Consider the following 20,863-nt stretch of genomic DNA (forward strand, 5'->3'; position numbering starts at 1 on the left):
CCAAAGGAGTCAGTGATTTAAGGCTGTTGGATATATAGCAACACAAACATTTGGGGCTAACAGTCCTTACTACGTGTGATTGATCTGGAAGCTTCTCTTCCTGATACGCCAAATTACTTAAAACAAAAACTAAAGGGCCTGTCCCACTTCACGACCTAATTCACAACCTTTTTTACTCGTGGACATTTATCATCAGGCTAGAAAAACGCCCCGACCTACTTGATGCCACGAGTATCTACGACCTCCTACGACCTTGTGACGACCATGCTGCGAGTATCAGTCAAGGGCAAACTCGGCAGAGGTTGTGAATTAGATCGCGAAAGTGTTACAGGCCCTTAAGTTTGCACTGCAAAGATATAAATGCACTCACCTTCTCACCTTTGCTGGACTCCCCTTGAATGGTATGTTGGTCTACAAAAACCCCCTTGAGATTCAGATATTTCACCTTCCTGTTAAAAATGAATGGGTGATGCTCCACTTCAGAAATTGTTATATGCCATAATAAATATGATTTCTGACATAAAAAACTTACATTTGTCTAAGAAATTGAAACAGTTCTCGTAAATTCCACATGGAGACGCTGGCAGAAGCGTCTGACACTCACTTATCTTGAAGTTGCACTCGATGGCCCCAGTTTAAGGATTTCACGTGGTCTTGAATGGCATTTGCCATGACACTCCTGAAGAGGAAAGGAAGGCATTGGTTAGGGTGAATGGAGTTAAAAGCACTATCTAAACGCAGACGGAAGTACTGGAATCAGGGAGAGGCACATAATGATCCCCCCAATAATAGACCAGAACAAAGAGATAGTCCCTCTTAGTTTAATTTAGCTTTGAGATACAGCGAGGAAACAGGCCCTTCGGCCCACTGAGTCCATGCTGACCATCGATCACCCATTCACACTAGTTCTATGTTATCCCACTTTCTCATCCATTCCCTAAACTCTCTGGGCAATTTAGAGGGCAATTAAATCCGCACATTTTGGGGATGTGGGAGGAAACCGGAGCACCCAGAGGAAACCCACGCAGTCACAGGGAGAATGTGCAAACTCCACATAGACTGCATCCGAAATCAGGGTTGAACTCTGCCAACCCTAAGACGCCAGAGTCTGTGGCGCTGTGAGGCAGCAGCTCTACCAGCTGCGTCACTGTGCTGCCCGCGTTTAACATCATAACCAAATTATAACAACACTGATGCTCCTTCAGTGCTTCTCTCAAGTAAACCTCTCATTCAGGAGCCAATTTCAACTTTTGCAGAATGACTGGGGAAACTCAGAGGCCAAAGTTGAGATTTGCATTTTGATCCAACGTTACTAACTTAGAATGTGAAGCTGCCACTGACAAGTTCTCTGTCGAGTATTTCAAAAACAAATATTCAATTCTGCATTCACTTCAAAGCATGGAGCTTGAAAAAATATATCATAAACTATGAAATAACAGCAATGGAGCTTGCATCAATATTTTGTGGCATAACTCAGGAGGTGAGAAACCCAAGACACAGTGAAAAACTTTTGTTGCGTGCTAACCAGTCAGCGGAAACACTAGGACAATTCATCACGTCCCACCCAATCCACCCCCTCCCCTAGTACTTTCCCTTGCAACCGCAGGAAAGGCTACACTTGTCGCTTTACCTCCCCCCTTGACTCCAACCAAGGACCCAAGCAGTCGTTCCAGGTGCGGCAGAGGTTCACCTGCACCTCCTCCAACCTCATCTACTGCATCCGCTGTTCCAGGTGTCAACTGCTCTACATCTGTGAGACCAAGCGCAGGCTTGGCGATCGCTTCGCCCAACACCTCCGCTCAGTTTGCAATAACCAACCTGATCTCCCGGTGGCTCAGCACTTCAACTCCCCCTCCCATTCCCAATCCGACCTTGCTATACTGGGCCTCCTCCATAGACAGAGTGAGTCCCACCGCAAATTGGAGGAGCAGCACCTCAAATTTCGCTTGGGTAGTTTACACCCCAGCGATATGAACATTGACCTCCAATTTCAGGTAGTCCTTGTTTTCTCCCTCTTTCCCCTCCCCTTCCCAGCTCTTCCACAGCCCACTGTCTCCGCCTCTTCCTTTCTTCCCCCCCCCCCCCCCCGACATCAGTCTGAAGAAGGGTCTTGACGCAAAACGTCGCCTATTCCGTCGCTTCATAGATGCTGCCCGACTTTCTCCAGCATTTTTGTCTAACATGATTACAAATGAGCCGTACACAAGGGAATAACGATTAGTGCAAGATAAAATCCAGTAAAGTACAATTAAAGAGTCAGAGTGTCTCCAGTGAGGTACTGTAGAGAGTAGCTCAGGACTGTTCTCTAGTTGATAGGATGATTCAGTTGCCTGCTAACAGCTGGGAAGAAACTGTCCCTGAATTTGGAGGTGTGCGTTTTCACACTTCTGTACCTCTTGCTTGATGGGAGAGGTGAGACTGGCCCTTGTTTATGCTGCTGGCCTTGCCGAGGCAAAGTGAAGTGTAAATGGAGTCAATGGAAGAGAGATCGGTTTGTGTGATGGGCTGAGCTGCTCCACAACTCCCTTGCAATTTCTTGCAGTCTTGGATGGAGCTGTTCTCAAACGTCGTCCCAACAAAATGTACTAGAATGCATCTACCACATGAAACATAGAACCAGGCACGCTACCCAATGGGCCAATCTGGCCTCTCACCAATGCTGCAATAATTCATTTTCAATTTCTGAAATGAAGGCAAATTCCTTTTTTGACTAGCGTTTCATCTTCCATTAACTAGCCTTCAGTTAAAGCCTCCTGCAACCTATTTAATATCTCCACCTGCAATAGTAAATATGTACACAGTCCATTAACTGACGACTGAAGTATACTACCTGCCTGAGGACACAGAGCATGAATCAAACACCTGCTATTTTTGTTCCTTGATGGGAACGCCCCCACTAGGCAACGTGACAGCTGTGTGTTTATCATGCATCAGTTAAGGAACAGACAGGTTAGAATGACTTCTTCGTCACGTCAGAGGTGTGAGGCAACACACACACACTGCAGACTTGCCATTGGGTTAGAGAGAATTATCAGGCCAACAATTCTTTGTATTCCAGTCGCTTTCCAAAGCTGACTGGCGCCTGCCTGCCTCACTGCCCAAATATGCCTTTGGCTGACAGGCGAGATCATCAGACTGGTGCCACACAAATTCAAAACAGATTAACTCATTTCCAACCGACATCTTTAAGCAGAAACGCCTTAGAAAGTTCAAAACAGCAGTCTTATAACTCTGATTAGCCTTTATAGTGCACACAAAGCAAACAATCAATGTTAACTTGGAGACACAAGAAATTGCAGATGCTGGAATCTTGAACAAACCACAAAGTGCTGGAGGTTCTCAGCAGGTCAGGCAGCATCTGTGGAGGGAATGGATTGGTGACATTTTGGGTCAGGACACAAACTTATTTCCTCTGCAGTCTTCTTTGAATAGTACGGGTGTCAGATTATGGGGTAAAGGCAGGAGAATGGGGTTGAGACGGAAAGATAGATCAGCCATGATCAAATGGCGGAGAAGACTCTATGGACCGAATGGGCCAATTCTGCTCCTATAATTGTATGGTCTTATGATGCAGCAATCAATCTCCTGACAGGCAAGATCAAAATATGTTCACAGGTTATAGGAGAAAATAGTCCACAATGAGGTAGAGGGCCGAATGGCCTAATTCTGCTCATAGAACTCATGAACCTATGTACTTTACAGCTCATAGTTTGTATTTTATTTTTTTTAAACTAGCAATGTTTTTTAAGCTACTTCAAACATTGTGGAAATGTTGAATATTTATGAGTTTATTAATTCATAGTCGTACAGCACGGAAACAGGCCCTGCGGACCAACTTGCCTTAGCTGACCAAGATGCCCCATCTACAGTCGTCCCAACTGCCTGTGTTTGGTCCACATCCATACGCCTCTAAACCAGGGGTGGGCATCCTTGTTCTGCCAAGGGGACAGGACATATGTCTGTGAGCGGACAGGCATCAAATCATGCGTTCACAAGGATCCCGCCCCTTCGAGGACACCACCCGGAGCACTGGGCTCAAATATCACACTGTCTCATCCCCGGCCTACTGACAACCCCAATCCCGACAGTGAAGCCTAGACACAGAAGGTGCACAGGCGGCCGTGCTGGCAGCTTTGCGCAGGGTGCGGTGCAGCCAAATCACTGCCCAGGTACCGGAGGTAGAAAAAATTGCTGGAGAAACTCACTCCAGCATTCTTTTCTACCGTCAATTTTTCCAGCATCTGCAGTTCTTTCCTAAACATTCCAGGTTCCCAGAGATGACGGACGTCTGTGGGCCAGATGATTTTGGGTTACGGTCCGGATTCGGCCCGGAGGCCGGAGGTTGCCGACCCCTGCACCAAACCGTGCCATAAATAAAGAGAACTAGGTCACGGTCTAGTTATATCACTGAGGCTCAATCGATGGAGTCAAGAGTGTTTAATTGTCCTCTGTACAAGCAATGTAACAATGTCATTCTTACTTGCTGCAGCTTTGCAGTCACATTAGTGCAAATCTCACAAATAAATATACAATGACAATAAATTAATAATCTGTAAGACAAGGTAACCAAACCATAACAGTGCAAAACCAAAGACCATGGTGCAACGGTGTTGTACCGTGTACAAGATGGGTGCTGGGATGAAGCTGTTCTGGAATTTGAAGGTCACAGTCTTCAGGCTCCTATACTTTCTCCTCAGTGGCAGTAGGGAGATAGGAGATTGTGGCCAGGGTGGTGGGTGTTTACTAAAGCAGCTTCATGAGGCAGCACCTCTTGTAGATCCCTTCGATGATGGGGAGGTGAGTACCCGTGATGGACTGGGCGATGTCCACCAGCTTCTGCAGCCTCCTTCATTCCTGGGCGATAGAGTCACTGAACCACACTGTGATGCAACCAGTCAGTCTGCTCTCTACAACAGACGTATGATGAAGATTCCATGGCGTCTTCCATCAACATGAAACCGTTGACTCTCTCCACGGACAACCCGCTGAAGATGACAGGTTTGTGGATCCCCGACTTTCAGCTCCGGTCCACACGGAGATTGTTGTCAACACTGGCATCATTCAATCAGATTAGCAATCTCCCTCCTGTACCCTGACTCATCAATTAGCCGTTATTCATCGAATAACTGTGGTTATTGTGGAATACAGTTCTCCAGCATTACTGCACAACAGTTTCAGAGACAAAGTCAATGTCTGCAGGGAGGTGGAGCAGTATCGGACAAACTGTCGACAACTGGACCCAAGTCAGATTTATTGAGAAAAATTAAACATTTGTAGAACAAATGTTGAAGACAACAGCTAAATAATTCCATATTCCATACTTAGGGCACAGGATGCATTTTTAAATAGAGAAATATTTATTTTTCATATCTTTAGTGCCTTGCAACATCTTAGCTACTGGTTTATTTACAGATACAGGCAGCATCTGATGCCCACCCTTGAGAAGGCAACATGAAACTTCATTTTGAACAGCCATCATCTTTCTACTGGATGCGCTCCAACTCTGTGCGTTGGGATAGGAATCCCAGGGTTATGATGCAGCAACAAGGAAGGAATGGCAAGGTAGACAAAAGTGCTGGAGAAACTCAGCGGGTGCAGCAGCATCTATGGAGCAAAGGAAATAGGCAACGTTTTGGGCCAAAACCCTTCTTCAGACATTCAAGGAATGGAAATATATTTCCCAATCAGGATAGTGTGTGACTTGGGAAGGGAAGTTGGAAGCTGGTATTCCCATGCGCTGATTGCCCTTGTTCATCTTGACAGAGCGGATGGGAGGTGCATTTTGTAGCTGGAGTGCCCGGTGGCCATGGTATGGTGCTGGTGCATGAAGGAACTATTAGAATGGTGGAGATGCCAAATAAGCAGGCTGCTTTATCATCTATAGTGTCAGCTGTGCTGCATCTCATTGGAACTTCATTCATACACAAGGGGTGTATTTCATTACATTCCTGTCCTGCACCCATGGGGAAAATATGTGAAACTGAATACTCAAGATCCTCAATAAACAGATGTTTGCAGAAAAGTGTTTTAATGTCTCAGACAATGGAGGTTCACCAAAGAATCCTTAAAGCATCATAAACAATAGATAAGCATCATCGTCATACAGACTGGAATCAAGGGAACACAAGGGCAGTCTAACCAATCACACAGTCAATCAAAAGTGAGCAGATATACTGAAACCAATGTCTGGTTATCGAACAAAAAAACACAAAGGTCTATCCAGGTTCATTGAAGAGCTCTGATACAATGCCAACCTTCCAGCATCTTGTGACTTATATTGTATGTACATCCAGTTTCAGGAGCAGATTCTTCCCTGCAACCATCAGGCTATTAAACACAAACCTCCAAATAGGCTCTGAACTATATAGACCTGGCGAATATTATTTTTGACTTTGACTATTGTCTATTTATTTGTCTGTTTAGGTTTGTCTAGATATATACTGAATGGTTTTCTGTTGTATATTATGGATTTATTGTGCTTCCATTTTGTACCATATATAAAAACACACTTGAGATTTTCTCTCTCTTGTATTCATGTTGAAAATTACTTTAGTTTCCACCACTATATCCTTATGAATCAATATCAGACAATCATTGAGCAGAATTCTCTGATGATCGGGAAGCATTCAGGAGCATAAAAGAGAGGTTTTCACATCTAAAACTATATATCACCATGAATAAATTTAAAAGCATGGAATCTATTGTGTTTCCAACCAAGTTATTTCCCAATTTATTATGAGCAGTTAGACAATAGACAATAGGTGCAGGAGGAGGCCATTCGGCCCTTCGAGCCAGCACCGCCATTCAATGTGATCATGGCTGATCATCCCCAATCAGTACCCCGTTCCTGCCTTCTCTCCATATCCCCTGACTCCGCTATTTTTAAGAGCCCTATCTAGCTCTCTCTTGGCCTCCACCGCCCTCTGAGGCAGAGAATTCCACAGACTCGCCACTCTCTTCGAGAAAAAGTGTTTCCTCGTCTCCATTCTAAATGGCTTAGTCCTTATTCTTAAACTGTGGCCCCTGGTTCTGGACTCCCCCAACATCGGGAACATGTTTCCTGTCTCTAGCGTGTCCAAGCCTTTAACAATCTTATATGTTTCAATGAGATCCACTCTCATCCTTCTAAACTCCAGAGTGTACAAGCCCAGCTGCTCCATTCTCTCAGCATACGACCGTCCCGCCATCCCGGGAATTAACCAGTTTAGTTTATTGTCATGTGTACCGAGGTACAGTGAAAAACTTTGAGAGCACCTCACAATGTTACTTCAGCTCCCTTGAATTGTCAGTTGAGGAAGTTATATGACTATTTCTTCCCACAAATTAATCAACAGATATAGAAGGAAAAGATGCTAAGTGTTGTCATTATTCGCTGTGACTAATGCTACTGTGTTTAATGGTGCTGCTGCTCGGGTACCTTCATAATACATGCCACGACTTGTAGTTTTATGTTAATCACAAAAGCTCCCATTTAGCCGTCAGTGCAAAGATTAATTGTACTCTTCACATTGGATTTATTCTGCAGCAGATATAATCTACTGTATGGCAGCACTCCAAATGCTCCAGGTGCAGGGAAAGAAGAAACTAGATCTTGCACAAAGGGAAAACATTATAGTTACAAAGTGTTGTCTAAATTGTTTACATAGATTGCAGTTGCCATGATAGTGTGCCAATAACACTGCGGATTGGAATGTTGCAGACCCAAGGCACCGCGGTCAATGCTGATTTCAGGACCAGGGAAAGAAAGAGTTAGAACAAAAGGACAGTACAGCATAGGAACAGGCCCTTCGGCCCACAATGACTGTGCCGAACATAATGGCAAGATAAACTAACCTCGTTAGCTTACACATGATCCATATCCCTCCTTTCAAAGCATATCCATGTGCTTTTCTAAAATCTTCTTAAATGCTCACACCAACTCCGCATTTCCCTTCTCCCTCTCCACTCCCCCGTCTTCCCCCACCCCCCCCCCCCTCCACCCCCACCCCCACCTCCACCCCCTTCCCCCCACCTCCCCCCCCTCCCCCCCACCTCCACCCCCACCCCCCCATCCCCCTCCCTTCCCCCCACCTCCCCCTCCCTTCCCCCCCACTCCACCCCCTCCTCCCTTCCCCTCCACCCCTCCCCACCCCTCCCCCTCCCTCCCCCTTCCACCACCCCCCTTCCCCCCCCTCTCCCCCCTTCCCCCCACCCCCCCCCCCTTCCCCCCCATCCCCCCTCCCTTCCCCCACCCCACCCTCCCTCCCCCCACACCCCCCCCTTCCCCCCCGCCTCTCCCCTCCCACCCCCCCCTCCCCCAACAAGAAATTGAGCAGATGGATGCAAGAGACAAAATTAACCTGGCTGCAATACTCTGCATGATTAAACCAAGCTTGCACAGGAACACCTCCTTGGGTGAGCCGTTGCAGAGTGAACAAGTGCGTACTGTACAACATCGACAAAATGAAACAAAAGGACAACCATACATCTGCAACTCAAAAATCATTCAGCAAACAATAAATGATTTCAAGAAGTTTAAAGAAGGATTACTACTGTGTTGGCCCAGCAATTGTAAAAGTGTGTAAACAATAGGAAAATCCAAGCACAGGAGAATTCAAGTAAAGCAAACACTGTGGACAAGGCATTTATTTAGACTGCATTCACATCCACATTGACATCAAAGCTCTTTGTAACCAATAGATTACTTCTGTATGCTCGTAAGTGCAACAATTAATTTATATGTTGTAAGGTTCAACAATAGCTGAATGAACAATTAACAACATAGAAACAAGGAACCCCGGATGCTGATTTACAAAAGGCACAGAGTGCTGGAGTAACTCAGCGGATCAGGCAACATCTCAGAAGAACCAGGGGCCACAGTCTTAGAATAAAGGGGATGTCATTTAAGACTGAGGCGAGAAAAAACTTTTTCACCCAGTGAGTTGTGAATTTGTGGAATTCCCTGCCACAGAGGGCAGTGGAGGCCAAGTCACTGGATGGATTTAAGAGAGAGCTAGATAGAGCTCTAGGTACTAGTGGAGTCAAGGGATATGGTGAGAAGGCAGGCATGGGTTATTGATAGGGGACGATCAGCCATGATCACAATGAATGGCGGTGCTGGCTCGAAGGGCCGAATGGCCTCCCCCTGCACCCATTTTCTATGTTTCTATGTAACATGGACAAGGCAAGGTTTTGGGATCAGAACCCTTCTTCAGTCTGATTGGCAGACTAATTCAGGTCAGTCTGAAGAAGGATCCCGACCTTAAACTTTGCCGATCCATGTTCTCCTGAGATGCTGCCTGACTGCTGAGCTACTCCAACACCCTATGACCAAATCAAAATGTTCAAGGAAACACTTATTGAGAGAACGATGTTAGTCATGGGACCAAAACTACCTGTTTATCCTTGATTAATGTCAAGCAATTCATTGCAACCCTGTCAGAACTATGGGCCATCTGATCGAAAGCTGGCATCTTAGGCAATTAAGCACTGCCTAGGCAGCGTACTGAAGTATTCAGCCAAATAATGTATTTAAATCTTAGAGTGCCAGATGAAGCCTCATTAACCTCAGACATTCAGGTATTTGCGAATGTTACATATTATGCAAGATAAGGAACAAAGCTCTGCCCATGTACGCCTCGACCAACATCATTCTCATTCAAACAAAACTGTTAACAAGCTTTAGTTCATTGTTCAGATACATAGCTTGAAATTTACATAGGCCAATTAACCTGCAAACCCGCACGTCTTTGGGATGTGGGAGGAAACCCACGCGGTCACAGGGAGAACGTGCAAACTCCACACAGACAGCACCCGAGGTCAGGATAGAACTCGGGTCTCGGGCACTGTGAGGCAGCAGCTCCACCAAATGCTCGACTTACTTGCCCATTCATCTCCACTGGCAAGACATAGGCCAAATGCCTCGCCTTATCCCTCAACTACGATAAACATACTCCTTGAACAACCAAATCATTACATTAAATGTTGCCACAACATACCAGTCATGATTTACAGGCAGCGGTATATCCCAACCATATTTCTTGGCATCTTTAATGGCAGTCCCCAGAAGGGCTCCATGGTGCATTAACTTTTTTGGAATACAGCCCACGTTGACACAAGTACCACCAAGGCCCCATCTCGTGCCTATAAGGTAAATAATAGCGGTATGTTAAACATGGCACACCCTACAACAATTGCCACAGCTGGTTTATTTTTACATATGAATTGCAATTTGTTAGATTCCTCTGTTTAAACGAATAAACATTATTGGTTTAGTCTGAAGAAAAACCCATTCCTTCTCTCCAGAGATGCTGCCTGTCCCGCTGAGTCACTCCAGCATTTTGTGTCTACCAAACTTTATTGGTTATTATTTGGGGTCTTTCCCGAGGCACTGGCCAGGGGCCACAGTCTTAGAATAAAGGGGAGGCCATTTAAGATTGAGGTGAGAAAAAAACTTTTTTACCCAGAGAGTTGTGAATTTGTGGAATTCCCTGCCACAGAGGGCAGTGGAGGCCAAATCACTGGATGGATTTAAGAGAGAGTTAGATAGAGCTCCAGGGGCTAGTGGAGTCAAGGGATATGGGGAGAAGGCAGGCACGGGTTATTGATTGGGGACGATCAGCCATGATCCCAATGAATGGCGGTGCTGGCTCGAAGGGGCAAATGGCCTCGTCCTGCACCTATTTTCTATGTTTCTATGTTTTCTTTGGCATCTGTTTGCACCCTTCATCAAAAGTGCTGTCAGGTAATTTAGCAATGAAATAGTTAATGTTACACAATGAATGCATTTCAATTACATTTGTTAGTACAGTATATCAGATTTGTCAAATAAACTGAGGTGTGGATACTGCAGGGAAGTTTCAACGGGAAGGTTTCTTGTTCAACAACTTTTGGGAGAGCAGAACAAAGGACATAAGAAATGGAGTTTAAGAGGGAACTGCAGATGCTGGAGAATCGAAGGTTACACAAAAAAGCTGGAGAAACTCAGCGGGTGCAGCAGCATCTATGGAGCGAAGGAAATAGGCAACGTTTCGGGCCGAAACGTTGCCTATTTCCTTCGCTCCATAGATGCTGCTGCACCCGCTGAGTTTCTCCAGCTTTTTTGTGTAACATAAGAAATGGAATTGGATTCAGCTGGGAGGTGGGAAGGAGCACAAATGTTGTGTTAGAAAAGACTACAGATTAGACGGGGAGCAAACACAAGAGACAGCGAAACAAAAGAGTTGAGTTTGTGGAGCGGACAGTTGTGTGCTCGGGAACAAAATTCTAACGATTCTATTAATAAAAGTCTTTCAAAAGTCAACAAGTCACAACATTTTTTGCACATCATGGAAGGTGAGTAGCAAATATAGTTCATTCAGCATTTGGGCAGCACAGTGGCACAGCGGTAGAGTTGCTGCCTCCCAGTGCCAGAGACCCAGGTTCGATCCTGACTACGGGTGCTGTCTGTATGGAATTTGTACGTTCTTCCCATGACCTGCGTGGGTTTTCTCCGGGATCTCCGGTTTCCTCCCACACTCCAAAGACGTACAGGTTTGTAGGTTAATTGGCTTGGTATAATTGTAAATTGGCCCCAGTGTGTACAGGATAGTGTTAGTGTGTGGGTTTCGCTGGTTGGCACGAACTCAGTGGCCCTTAGGGTCTGTTTCCACGCTGTATCTCTAAACTAAACTATACTAAAAAGCAGAACAGGACACTAATCTTTCAGCCGTGGAGAGAAAGTTTTCTTGTCGTCATAGAATTACATTTGCAAAAAATATGCATTTAGTGTTGAAACAAGGAAATGCAGTTGCCAGTTTATGCCAAGGAAAGACACAAAGTGCTGGATTAACTCAGCAGGTCAGGCAGCATCTCTGGAGAAAAAGGATGGGTGATATTTCAGGCCAGGACCATTCTTCAGACATTTACTGTTACCAACATTAATGTGGATAAATTGCATTTGAGTCTTAAAGATAGAGATGAGAGAATTTAAAATGAGGAATCAGGAAATGGCAGAAAATTTAAACCATTTTGTGGTTTTCAAAGAAAAATCACAAAAATGCTGCCTGTAATATTAGAGAACCAAGGGTCTGACAAAAATGTGGAAATGAAGGTAGTTGTTATTAATCATGAAATAGTACCCACTCCTGACAGTTAGGTGTGTTAAAAGGTGGCAGAGTAACACAGCTGCTAGTACACAGCCAGTACAGTGCCAGAGACACAGGTTCAATCCTGACCTCGGGTCCTGTCTGTGGAGTTGTGAGCCCACATTCTTTTTCCACATGCTCTGATTTCCTCTCACTCCCCAAATACAGGCAGATTGTGAAATTAATTGGCCGCTGTAAGATTGCCGTCTTGTGTGAGCGAGTGGTAGAGTCTGGGGGGAGTTGATGGAAATGAGAGGGAAATGTTAAAAATTTGGATTAATATCGGATAGTGTAAAAGTGTGGCTGGTGATCTCAAGGGCTAAAGGCCTGTTTTTCTCCCTCTCTCTCACCCTCCGTGATTCTATGGCAGTGCCAAAGAAGTAGATGGACTTGACAGCTAATAAATTCAACAACCAAATGATCTGCGCTCTACATCTTTGACAGAGGTGGATGCTCCGGTTACTAAATGTTGGAGTTGGATTGGAGCATAGCCAATAATAGTCTGTAATAGTCTGTTCGAACTCTTACCTTCCGGCAGACGTTACAGATGAGAAGAACTTTTTTCACACAGAGAGTGGTGAATCTCTGGAACTCTCTGCCACAGAGGGTAGTTGAGGCCAGTTCATTGGCTATATTTAAGAGGGAGTTAGATGTGGCCCTTGTGGCTAAGGGGATCAGGGGGTATGGAGAGAAGGCAGGTACGGGATACTGAGTTGGATGATCAGCCATTATCATATTGAATGGCGGTGCAGGCTCGAAGGGCCGAATGGCCTACTCCTGCACCTAATTTCTATGTTTCTATGTAAGCCCTTTTACGCCCTCACCTCCAGACTCAGGAACAGCTTCATCCCCAGAGCTATCGCTGCTCTGAACCGGCCCTGCTGTTGCCCCCCCATGAACTGTATTCACGCACCTCGACCCGGCACAGACATATTTGCACTTTAGACTGTTTTACTGTTCCTTTTTTTAAATATAAATCATGTTTCTCGGGGTATGTAAATTTGATTAGTTGTTTAAGTTATGACTACTGGATGAAATCTGCATAGCAAATCTCATTGCACCTATGTGCAATGTAAATAAAATATATTATTATTATTATATGATCCCACTATTTAAGCAAGGAGGAAGAGAGAAATAATGCCCTTACCTTTAGGTGAGGGGTTCACGTAATCTAACACTGCAACCTTCCTTCCATATTGGGCTGCTGTAGGGAATTGAATTCAAACAACAATCAGGTTATTAGTTTGTGTCAAGAAGATGTGTACATTAAATGCTTAAAATAAACAATTCATCAATAGAGGGAGTGCAGAGACGGTTCACCAGACTGATTCCTGGGATGTCAGGACTGTCTTATGAAGAAAGACTGGATAGACTTGGTTTATACTCTCTAGAATTTAGGAGATTGAGAGGGGATCTTATAGAAACTTACAAAATTCTTAAGGGGTTGGACAGGCTAGATGCAGGAAGATTGTTCCCGATGTTAGGGAAGTCCAGGACAAGGGGTCACAGCTTAAGGATAAAGGGGAAATCCTTTAAAAACGAGATGAGGAGAACTTTTTTCACACAGAGAGTGGTGAATCTCTGGAACTCTCTGCCGCAGAGGGTAGTTGAGGCCAGTTCATGGGCTATATTTAAGAGGGAGTTAGATGTGGCCCTTGTGGCTAAGGGGATCAGGGGGTATGGAGAGAAGGCAGGTACGGGATACTGAGTTGGATGATCAGCCATGATCATATTGAATGGCGGTGCAGGCTCGAAGGGCCGAATGGCCTCTACTCCTGCACCTAATTTCTATGTTTCTATGTTTCTATGTTTCTATCACCTCCCCCTCCCCATACTGACCTCACAACCCACAGAGAGAAAGACATTTTAAAACTGTTCCTTCATCCGGGAAGCAGCTGTTCCACTACAAGTAGCAATTTGGAGATTTTGGGATATGTTTAAACACTTTTTAAATGCAAGGGGGTCAAATAAATGATAATCATTTTCAGTGAGACAGTACACGAGACATGATTACAATTCTCACTTCTTTAGATTTAAGTTTTTTGCAACCAAAGATCTCCATCTAGTGGCTCAGTAAAGAACATTAGTTCTTCTTGTGGTTGAGATAATGAGATTTCTGTGCACCAAGTCCGTCCCAAACTGCTATCACATGGAACACTAGCTCTATCCTACACACTGGGGACACTTTACAGAAGCCAATTAACCTACAAATCTGCACGTCTTTGGAAAGTGGGAGGAAACCGGAGCACCTGGAGAAAACCTGAGCGGCCACAGGGAGAAGGTACAATCTCTGTACAGACAGCACCTGTATTCAGGATCGAACCTGGGTCTCTGGCACTGTAAGGCAGCAACTCTATCACTATGCCACCAGTTATCAGATGGTGCATGCAAGAATTAAAGTTAAAATCCAGTAACTGGTGGAGAGGGGGATAAAGATTTTATACACCAGAAATTTTCCCTTGAATGCATCCTCAACTACTTATGGTTGGTACTGAGTGTCACATTATAGCCATTCTCTGGATAGAGTTTACGAGACAGAACTTGGCCGTAGGGCTGCGTGGTTTGCTCTTTCGGGCGTAAGTAAAGCCGCTGTGTAGCATTAGCATTCCACTTAATGCTGACCTTTGATGGAGCAAGCCAATCGCTCCAACTCCCAGGTCCTTTCCCATGCACTTTACCCTGAGAATGGATAGAATGTGCAACTCAATACCATAGCCAGTGGAGGCAATTAGCATGGGTGCACTCAAGGGAATGCTGGAGGGAGAAAGAAATAAGTTATGCTGACGCAGATAAATAAGTAGGGATAGGAGGTATCTTGTAAAAGCTATTTTATTTCTTAAATGTGGGCACTGCTGGTGAGGCCAGTATTATGTACCAGTCCCTCCAGAGGACATGGCTCTATTGCTTACTCCCTCAAAGCTGTCTGGCAAGGAATTAGAACACAAAACAGTACAGCACAGGAACAGGCCCTTCGGCCCACGATATCCGTGCTGAACATGATGCCAAGTTAAATTCATCTCCTCTGCCTGAGTGTGATCCACATCAATCCATTTCCTGCACATCCATCTGCTTAGTTAAAGGCCCCTTATTGTGCCTGCCTCCACCCTAACTCTGGCAGTGCTTTGCAGGCATCCACCACTGTTGAAAAAATCTTCCTCTGCACATCTCCTGTAATTTTTTTCCTCTCTCACCTTGAAGCTCTGCTCTTTAGTGTTTAATGTTTCAACCTTGGGGTAAAAGTTAAAGAAGATGCCCTGGGATAAAGGTTAAAGGTACGAATTGGGAAGCCAGAGGAAAGAATAAATCCCACATGTTTTGTCTTTTGATCTCTGGTCTTTGTTGAAACATCTGCCTGGTCTTTGTTGAAACATCTGCCTATCAAACACCGCCTCCCCCCACCCCCCTCACCTATCACTCATTGGGCTTTGCCCGCCCCTCCTCTTTCCAACTTGCTTTGCCCCACCACAATCAGTCTGAAGGTCCCAACTCCCCACCAATCCATGTTCTCCACAGATGCTGCCTGACCCACTGAGTTACTCCCAGTGCTTTGTGTCTTTTTTTTGTAAACCAGCATTTGCAGTTCCTTGCATCACCCAGAATAACACCCTTTCACTACAACCCTGTCTTATACAAGTAAGGACATGACTTCAGAATTAAGAGACAGAAGTTTAGGGGTAACATGAGGGGGAACTTCTTTACTCAGAGAGTGGTAGCGGTGTGGAATGAGCTTTCAGTGGAAGTGTTGGCGGCAGATTAGTTGGTATCATTTAAAAATAAATTGGATAGGCATATGGATGAGAAGGGAATGGAGGGTTATGGTATGAGTTCAGGCAGGTGGGACTAAGAGAAAAAAGTTGTTCAGCACGGACTTGTAGGGCCGAGATGGCCTGTTTCCGTGCTGTAATTGTTATAGGGTTATATTGTTATAAGTAGGTCAGTTTTGAATCCAAATGGGAAGATTTGATGAAGGAAGAGCAATGTGTTTCTACGCTAGAATGGCATGCAACTTGGAGTGGGATTTGCCACAGTGGTCTCTTCATAAGTCCTTCCTACACCAAGGAAGTTATTGATGAAGTGGCTGAAAGTGATTAGCCCAATAATTAATTTTTGGTGAACTCCTTAAGATTTGTCCTGTGCAGCGATTGGTCTTAACAACTCAACTATCTTCTTTCACTGACTACTTTTCCAGCCAGTGCAAGTTTGGTCTCACTACCATCGATTTTTTGCAACTTTGTTTTTATCCTTAATGCCGCTGACATCTTGATAGCAAGGTGTTCAAGAAGGAACTGCGGATGCTGGAAAATCGAAGGTAGACAAAAGTGTTGGAGAAACTCAACGGGTGCGGCAGCATCTATGGAGCGAAGGAAATAGGCAACGTTCGGGCGGAAACCCTTCTTCAGACTCTACTTGTCTCCCTCTTGATAGCAAGGGCTGTCACTCTCATCTTTGGAACTCAGCTCTTTGGCCTACATTTGATGCTGTAGTCCTTGTGAAACTCAAACTGCTAAGGAGAGCTTTAACAAGTTACTTGAGAGCATTCCATCTTCTACTACATTAATGATGGAAGTAAACCGATAAGAGTGATAGCTCACTGTATTTTGTTTTCGTGGACTTGCTGCACCTCGGTATTTTTCCACACTGCCTGGTGCAAGCCAGCATTACACTTATAATAAGATCATTACAACACAGACGGGCATACAGTTCATCTAGTCTCATGCCATAGAGGAGCAGTATAAGTTGAGAGGCAGCTAATTCTGGAGCACAACTCTTCAAAAACACAGGCAAGATATTGCCCTGGCCGTCTCTCATCTACTCAGCTTCTTCTTACTACCACATGCAATAAATTGGCTCATTTGGAATCTGCTATGTCCAATTCCTACTTCTAGCTTAAAATGATTCAAAATGCTTCGAAAAACACTGGAGTAACTCAGCGGGTCAGACAGCATCTCTGGAGAACATGAATAGGCGATGTTTCAAGTCGGGACCCTTCTTCAGAATCTGGAAGGATCCCGACACGATACATTGCCCATCCATGTTCTCCAGTAATGCTGCCTAACCAGCGAAGTTACACCAGCACTTTGCGTCTTTTTCGTAGAAACCGGCATCTGTGGTTCCTTGTGTCTGCAAATGTTTCTACCTTGTCTTATCATTCATGTGTGGAACTCTTGACTTGTTCAGGATGGGCATGTAATGTGATTTCATAAGTTCACAAGACATGGGAACTGAATTAGGCCATTTGGCCCACTGGGTCTGCTCTGCCATTCGATCATTGCTGATCTATTTGTAATCATCCTTTACCTTTAACATCCTTACTAATCAAGAACCTATCAATCCCTGCTTTAAAAATACCTAATAACTTGACGATCCACAGCCATCTGCGGCAATTAATTCCAGATTCACTACCCTCTGACTAAAGAAATTCTTCCTCATCTCCATTCTAAAGGTATGTCCTTTTATTCTGACGCTGTGCCCTCTGCCACGACTGAAACATCCTTTCCACATCTACTTTAACTGATTTGAAAGTTATTTACAGGATCTTTTTTGTCCTTTTCATAGATAAATAATTCATTCACAAAATTATAAACAGAAAATACAATTAGGAGCTCTCTTTCTTGACAATCGCTGTACATCAAATCAATGCGTATATTCCTCTTATAATGCATTAATGCCACTGTTGTTCATCAAATCATTCAGCTGTTCATATCATGAACTTACTACATAGCACAAATATCTGTTTAGCACATATATGACTCCGTGCCGTACCTTCATTGGTTTGCTACTTTATTTTAAGTACGCTGCTGCTCCATCTACATCCCTCGCCGAACCAAGTTAGGCCCCCTAGTTAATGGTAACAGATCAACAAATGCACTCAAATGAACCATAAGAAGCATCCCTTTTAAAGCTGTTTTTGTACCTTCTTTAGAACAAGCAAGACCACCAGAGCCTCCTCCGATCACCAACAGATCATAGTCATGTTTGCCTGTAAAATAAACCGCCAGCATGAAAAAAGAAAGTCAAATGAAGAAGTTCAAAACAGAACAGTATCATGGATTCTCTAACCCAGCATCACACAAGACCACAACTAGTCCCTGTACACTAATTCCCCCCTACGTTACAAATGCTGATGAAAAGGTTGATAGTCGCTCCGCAGAGGAGCAGGTAAAAACTTGGAATTAAATTATATAAATATTCACTGTCCAATCAGTTTGGGTCCTTCCTCAACATGGAATAATTTCGGAAATTCTGAGATCATCTCTTTGCACAACAGAGGATGTAAAATACAAAGGAAGAAACTGGCTTCATAACACAATAGAATCAAAAGCCACATCTGGAACCATGTTTAATTTTAATTATAGATTATAGAGTATGACATACAATGAAAATGGGCACTTTATAAGTCTCAGTGTAGTTACAATAGGATACATTTCCACTACCATTCTACAACTCCAAGTAAACAAAGACTGGAGAGACTGGGCAATTTAAAGAAGGCAAAGCGGAAGGAGTAAGGAGGCAGCAAAGGGGTTCACAGGAAAAGGGAAATGCAAGTGGGACAATTGAAGTGGTCAGAGATTGCAGAGACAAGAAGCTAATGGAGCAGGAGTGACTAAGAGTGACATGTGGATGGTGGGGGGGCGAGTGCAGAGAGGTGAGGAGTGCGGGGGCACAGGGCATCAGACAGGATGATGGGGCAAGGAATTAGGTGAGCTATTAGTGAAGGGCCGTGAGGGGGAGAGACAGGCATGGAGAAGACAGAGATGGGCGGGGAGGGATGGGCAGAGACGGGGTGGGGGGAATGATAGGGAGGGAGGGGGACGATGGGCAGAGAGAGATGATGGGGGGGCAGAGAGAGATGGGGGGGCAGAGAGAGATGGGGGGGGGCAGAGAGAGAGATGGGGGGGGCAGAGAGAGAGAGATGGGGGGGGCAGAGAGAGATGGAGGGGGGGGCAGAGAGAGGGGGGGGGGGCAGAGAGAGAGGGGGGGGGGGGCAGAGAGAGAGAGAGGGGGGGGCAGAGAGAGATGGGGGGGGGGCAGAGAGAGATGGGGGGGGGTGGGTAGAGAGAGATGGGGGGGGGGGGGGGGGAGAGAGAGGGAGGGGGGGGAGGGGGAGAGAGACAGAGAAGGGAGAGACAGAGAGAGAGATGGGGGGGGGGAGATAGAGAGATAGAGGCAGAGAGAGATACAGAGAGAAACGGAGAGAGAGACATAGGGAGAGAGAGAGGAAGCGAGAGAGGGAGAGACTGAGGGAGGGAGAGACAGAGAGAGAGGGAGAGGGGGGGGGCAGAGAGAGAGATGGGGGGGGGCAGAGAGAGATGGGGGGGGGAGAGAGAGATGGGGGGGGGTTAGAGAGAGATGGGGGGGGGGTAGAGAGAGATGGGGGGGGTAGAGAGAGAGAGATGGGGGGGTAGAGAGAGATGGGGGGGGCAGAGAGAGATGGGGGGGGGGGTAGAGAGAGAGATGGGGGGGGGCAGAGAGAGAGAGGGGAGGGGGCAGAGAGAGATGAGGGGGAGATGGGGGGGGGGGGAGAGAGAGAGGGGGGGGGGTTAGAGAGAGATGGGGGGGTAGAGAGAGAGATGGGGGGGGGGGGTAGAGAGAGAGATGGGGGGGGGGGTAGAGAGAGGATGGGGAGGGGGGGAGAGAGAGATGGGGGGGGCAGAGAGAGATGGGGGGGGGGCAGAGAGAGAGATGGGGGGGTAGAGAGAGAGATGGGAGGGGGGGTAGAGAGAGATGGGGGGGGTAGGTTAGAGAGAGAGATGGGGGGGGGGGGTAGAGAGAGAGATGGGGGGGGGAGCAGAGAGAGATGGGGGGGGCAGAGAGAGATGGGAGGGGGGCAGGGGAGAGAGAGGGGGGGGGGGGGGGGGTAGAGAGAGATGGGGGGGGGTAGAGAGAGATGGGGGGGGGGTAGAGAGAGAGATGGGGGGGGCACAGAGAGAGATGGGGGGGCAAATGAGAGGTAGAGGGGGTGGGACAAGGGGGTGGGCAGTCAGGAACAAAGATCTTATAGCTATAGGATCTTTGGTCAGGAGGTAAATTGCCCAGACTATGTTCAGCTGTGTTATATCCGGAGAGTTTCTGCCGCTGGGAAATAGTGGAGTGAAGTCAAAATCTGCCCGACAACTAAAGACACCGAACCGACCGCTGTCCACCCCCCCCCCCAGGGAACCGGGCCCACCCCCTCTACCCCCCCCCCTCACCCGGGGCCCCTCTACCCCCCCCGCTCTCTACCCGCGCCGCCGCCATCTTGTTCCCGGTTCCGCTTCTCCGGCCCCACAGCCGCAGCGCCGCCATCTTGCCGAGCCCGAGAACCCCGGGCCTAGCCGCCCACCGCGCCGCCTGCGCCCCCGACACACAGTCTGAGCAAAGATCCTAGAGGATCCTCTAGGATCTTTGAGTCTGAGCTCCGGATCTCCCTAGAGGATCCTCTAGGATCTTTGAGTCTGAGCTCCTTCATTCTCCCTCTACACGCCTCAACAACACACATCTTCTCCTTCAATCTTAATTCTTAATTTGGTGTGTGTGTGTGGGGGGGTGTGTGTGGGGGGATGTGGGGGGGGGTGTGTGTGTGTGGGGAGGGGGTGGGGGGGGGGGTGTGGGGTGGGGGGGTGGGGGTGGGGGGGGGGGTGAGGGGTGGGGGTGGGGTGTGTGTGTGGGGGGGGGGGGGTGTGTGTGTGGGGGTGTGTGGGTGGGGGTGTGGGGGGGTGTGTGTGTGTGTGTGTGTGTGTGGGTGTGGTGTGTGTGGGGGGGTGTGTGTGTGTGTGGAG

At 46.4% G+C, this 20,863-nt stretch overlaps 1 protein-coding gene across 1 annotated transcript in view; it reads right to left on the reverse strand.

The window, feature by feature from the left end:
* Nucleotides 1–18,158, reverse strand: part of txnrd2.2 (thioredoxin reductase 2, tandem duplicate 2) — a 67,502-nt gene extending 49,344 nt beyond the window's left edge. The window contains exons 1-5 of the mRNA XM_055655447.1: nt 18,019–18,158; nt 13,252–13,308; nt 9,978–10,122; nt 605–679; nt 371–449 (exon numbers count right to left, since the gene is read on the reverse strand). Coding sequence (XP_055511422.1) covers nt 371–449; nt 605–679; nt 9,978–10,122; nt 13,252–13,308; nt 18,019–18,106 — 444 coding nt within the window. The 5' untranslated portion in view covers nt 18,107–18,158. The remainder of the gene's footprint in view (nt 1–370; nt 450–604; nt 680–9,977; nt 10,123–13,251; nt 13,309–18,018) is intronic.
* Between the last annotated feature and the right edge of the window lie 2,705 nt (nt 18,159–20,863).

Source organism: Leucoraja erinacea, chromosome 25 (assembly GCF_028641065.1).
Source record: "Leucoraja erinacea ecotype New England chromosome 25, Leri_hhj_1, whole genome shotgun sequence".
In the NCBI taxonomy this organism is placed as follows: domain Eukaryota; kingdom Metazoa; phylum Chordata; class Chondrichthyes; order Rajiformes; family Rajidae; genus Leucoraja; species Leucoraja erinaceus.